At 42.4% G+C, this 4,820-nt stretch overlaps 1 protein-coding gene across 1 annotated transcript in view; it reads right to left on the bottom strand.

The window, feature by feature from the left end:
- Positions 1-4,820, bottom strand: part of LOC109295861 (E3 ubiquitin-protein ligase RNF213-like) — a gene marked incomplete at its 5' end in the record, with an annotated part of 58,636 nt that overhangs the window by 42,626 nt on the left and 11,190 nt on the right. Inside the window, 6 exons of the mRNA XM_019514963.1 lie at positions 252-374; positions 1,621-1,719; positions 2,230-2,385; positions 2,938-3,091; positions 3,508-3,563; positions 4,356-4,554. Of these exons, the coding sequence (XP_019370508.1) occupies positions 252-374; positions 1,621-1,719; positions 2,230-2,385; positions 2,938-3,091; positions 3,508-3,563; positions 4,356-4,554 (787 nt within the window). The remainder of the gene's footprint in view (positions 1-251; positions 375-1,620; positions 1,720-2,229; positions 2,386-2,937; positions 3,092-3,507; positions 3,564-4,355; positions 4,555-4,820) is intronic.

The following is a 4,820-nucleotide window of genomic DNA, read 5'->3' as shown; positions in this document are numbered from 1 at the left end:
AAAAAAAAACCAACATGCAGTTGTCTGCAGTTTATAAAATACAGGACTCCTGTGAAGGTTAACAGATCACATCTCCGCCATAAGGTCGAATATTTGATTTTTAGATGGGAAAGAGTGGAGATAAAGTGGAAAGTCTGTTTCTGGATGGTCAAAGAATCAGGATCGTTGCTTCTCCCCTTGCAACCAGGAGGGACTGGAAAGGTATAAAGACCACTTCAGATGGGGTTTCTACTCAAAGGAGCACAGGTTACCTGACACGCCATGTTAACAGCTTCTATAGCACAGTTCTCAAAGGACTTCCCGATGGAAGAGTCTAGCTTGTTGAACTCATCATGATGGGAACAGTAGGCTTTGATCAGTTGAACGGGATGTTTCTATTGGAAAAGTGATAAAGAGTTATTTTTCTAAAAGAATAACCAAGGGAGGGGAGTGTTTTTAAACCAGAAATTAAGAAGGGGGTGCTGAAATCAGGGTTGGGGTTTTTTTTGACATTTATGCTGTCACTTCAATGGCCCAAACTTGGCACATGACTATTGACAACACAAGAGAAGCCACTGGGAAGACAAGAAAAGAAAGGAAGGTCTGCTAATCAGTCGTTTTCTTTCTGCAGTTCCCATCTCCTCTAGTCTGTGGGACTGGGAGTCAAAGGTGAAATGCTCAGAACTCTCAGTTCCGTACAGATTGGGTCCTTGGGCCTGTTTAAGGAGCAGTGCCTGGAATAAGCACCTCCCCAAGGAAACATGGCCCAGGGGGATGAAGACATTGTACCGCTGAATGTTTCCCAAGTGCACTGGTCCCCAAGACCTTTCAGGGTTTTCTTGTTAGACATCTTCCACGTGCAACACTTTACATACGGCCCAGAAAGCCTTGAATACTGCAAACCCCATGCATCTTCCAAAGGAATTAGATGAGGATAGATGGCTATTTTGGTGCCTGCCCCATGCATTTTAAGCACAATACAGACAACTCGGGCGCACCACACCCTTCCCTCACTCTGCTTTGGCTATAAACACAGCGATGTTAGCCAAGCCTCTCAAAGGTCCAGAAAAAGCTGAAGGCCTCCATCGGTAAGAGTAGGAAGGGAGTATAAAACGCACAGTTCTTGAACCCAGCTAGGGGAATCTGAGAAGGATTGTTTGCCTTCTCCCTGGTGGAAGAGCCTAAAAGTTATTGCCTGTCACAGGAGAGCTTGCTGCTGCTGCCTAGCTGCACTAGCAACAAACCTTCACAGCAAGATAAAAGCAGCTGCTTGAACAGAGAAATGGAAAGAGAAGAGGAGAAAAAACAACAACAACAACAACAAAATCAAGCCCTACAGTCTAGGAGAGGCTCTGAAGCAGCAAGTTGTTTTATAAAGGAGGGCTGGGACTTTTGCCACCATAAAAGGCTGTTTAATCATGGAAAGAGTGGTCCATCTCCTACTGAAGTTAATGGGAGTCTTTCTTCTGATTTCAATAGCAGCTGAATGAACCTCCACTACTGTTTCTCACAGGATCTTCCATTGGTGCAAAAATCTTTTAAGAATAAAATTATAAACATCCCCCCCCTCCTCCCCACGAGACAGAAAGGCACCCACTTTAAAATCGATCCACAAGATGCACACATGCAGGAGGTTGGTACCTTTTTAATCTTCCCTTCCAGGTCAGAAACTAGAGTTTTCTTCCACTTCTCGGTGAACCGTTCATCAGGAAAGCTCATCCTCACAAACTGATCCCAGACCTAAGGAGACAGGAAGACTTGGAATGGTGCTACTAACAAATAAATGCTCTTGATGCATCATTTAAAAAACACAAATACAGTGGCATGCACACAGTGCAAGACAGAGTTTTATTTCTGTCATCCTGATTCACTCTGGGAGACATGCCAAAAGTTCAGATAGGGCACGCCACGCTCACCAGCTAAACATATTTCTAGAACAGCTTATTCCAGTCCATGGAATCTGAATTTAAAGGAGGATGTGGGTGACCCAGTCCACGTCAGAAAATGAAGACAGAAAAAAGTCACTAGAGAGAAGACAGTTGTTCTGGACAGTGGTATAAGCTGTAGAGTCCAACTAGCATCAATACCAACCATTTTCAATATTTAGGCACCCAACATAGCAGCCTTCTTCTTTGCAAGTAAGGTTGGAAAAGAAAAAAACAAGGACAAAAGTTGGGGAAAGACTGGAGACTCTGGCAGTCAGTAAAACTGGAAGCTTTTTCCCCAGCTATATAACTCAAGACTGCATACCTGCAGCTCTTCAGGAAGAGTGGACCCATATGCACTGAAGTACGGCTTGCTTAAATAATCTCGAAGCCAGTTTCTTGTCTGGCTCAGGAGATTGTTCAAGGTGTCCATCACTGACATACTTGGATTACTTCCACTTGTTGAAGCATCTTTTGAAACCTAAATGTTACATTAAGGGAAACAAAACCAACAGCTCAGAAATAATAAATACCTCAGCTGTCACAAGGCCTTGGAGAGATTTCAGAAACCTTATGAGAGGGACCAGGAGCTCCTGTTTTGGCTGCAATCCCATACACATCAATCCTTGGGCAGAAGGAATTCAGGCAATGCCATGAAAAGGAGATCAGTAGGTGCTCAGTCTCTGACTGCAAACACCTGCAACTCACCCAGGAGCCAGCTTTTTTGCATGTGCAATTTCTGTAGGTCTCAGAGTCTCCTACCTCTTACAACTTCTTTACAGAAAAAAAAAGCACTATGGAAGCTCAGATCTAGGTCTCAGTTATATTTGCAACAGAACATATTTTTAATATAACAAGCCACGCAAGTGAAACACAGCTGAATGAAGTTGGAGATCAATCACTGCTATTAGTCTTACATTAGTTGCCTGGCACAATGCAGGAAGGGAGATAAGCAGCTAGAATGAAACTAAGGGAACTACAGAAGCAAGCGCATCCCTACATAATGAATGCTACTAATTATGCAAATACCTACCTCCAAGGATGTAAGGCCACTAACTCTGGAAACAATCATAGCTGCTGCAGCAGTAAGTACATGGCAAAGACTGAACTTGGATTTTTTGCAGACGACGTCATAGAGTTTAGCGCAGACAATCAAGCAGGCCTCCAAGATGTCTTGTGGTAGGGGTCTAGAGAGAAATAAAAACGCATCCAGTTCTTTAAAAGTCTAAACACTTCAACAACTTCAGAGAAAGGGTAAAGTTCAGTAAGATCGGGGGGTGAAGGAGGATTCACGGTATACAGAATTGCCCTTGAGGCATCTCAAAAACAGCAGAACAATTTAGGACCCACTATGGAAATTAATTGCATCTTTCCATCACAATGAAAATATATTTTACACAATGAACAAACGCAACAAGCTTTGCTCCTTTCACTGACCACTTCCTTTTCCTCGGCTGCCATTGAGATCCAAGCTTTTAGCAGGCTAGCATGCCCTGCAGACCCAACGAGGGGCTTGGTATTGCACCAGTCTGGGTGTAGCTTGAACCACAGGCAAAGCCATGTTTCAGCACAGCGAGACAATTAGATTTAGGACTTCATTTACCTTTTCTGGTGATCATCCAGAAGCTCTATCAGCTTCTTTAGGAGATTCTCTATTAACTGAGAAAAAAGGAGAAAAAGCTTTAAATAAACCACAAAAAATAAAGAATGCAGAATAAAAAGGTTATGTTCACCCAAGAACATTTACCTTAGCTTGTGGCCAAGTAGCTATAGATATGCATATGCACCCACCATCTAGGGCAGGGTCAGATTTGTATACACTCTTTGCTGTGGCAAACAGTGAGAAACAACTTCCTTTTAGGAAAATAAACTGAAGTACAAATACAAAACAAGACGGAAATCATTTATTTAAAGTCAAGTCTTCTGCTTATTGACTTAACTCCAAATTCCGATCACGAGTTTAAGTCAATACTCCTGAAAAGACCTACTTAAAGTTGCTGAAATATTTTCCAATTATATGGTTATGAATTATGAAGAGAAAATAAAATGGCTGGAAGGAAAAAACTACCAAGCTCATTTGTCAAATACCATGTTTATTTGCATACCACACACACTTCACCCTATTTTGCAGCCCTGAACGTTTTTGAGCTTTTTTCAGAATTGCAGATTTACCCCTGGAGACAAGTCTTCCGCAACAACTAGGGTTTCAGCTTTTGATTAAGCACGACAGGAAGGGTAAGTGGGCTGAAGTTTAGGTTCCACCCATTTTCTGTGGGCTTTTTCTTACATGGGTGCTTTATCTGAGGGGCGGGGAATGTGGTATGCCAGAAGACATGGTATTAGTAAGATGTGTTTCCTACAGTAACAGCGTACAATTGCCTTCATGATAATGACTATTGTAGGTAGTATAGATTAGGACACACAGATTTAGATTACTTAGCAAAGACAAACCTCAGTTGTGGTATACGAAATGTCGGTGCTTTGTAGTCGATGGTAAATTCCTACAAGAGCATCCAACAAATGCATAGGTAAACGGGTCAGAAATTCTCCCAAGACATCCAGGGGCAGCAAGCAGAACCAGGAACAGCCCAGCATCTCGTCTGTTCGCAGCAGGTATTTCTTTCTTTCCATGAGCTGAAGCAGCTGGTTCCTGCAGAGCAGAAAACATCAGAAACGCTAGACCCCCACACAAGAGACACAGAAAGCATGCAGAAGAGACCCATCCACCACCTCTTGCTCCACCCAGAGATTGACTTCAGTTCTTCATTTATATGCACATGTGAGTATACATATGATGCACTTTCTCATCTTTAAAAAAGTTCAATGGACACAAAATGCAAGAGGAAGATGTAGGCAGATGAGGTTCTTTGGGTAAGTGTGGTATCTTTTATTAGACCAACTAAATAGTTGGAAAAA

This window comes from Gavialis gangeticus, unplaced genomic scaffold (assembly GCF_001723915.1).
Source record: "Gavialis gangeticus isolate Ggan-Ray unplaced genomic scaffold, GavGan_comp1, whole genome shotgun sequence".
Classification (NCBI taxonomy): Eukaryota; Metazoa; Chordata; order Crocodylia; family Gavialidae; genus Gavialis; species Gavialis gangeticus.
Note: the sequence above shows the minus strand (reverse complement) of the source record. Positions and strands in the feature narration are given on the sequence as shown.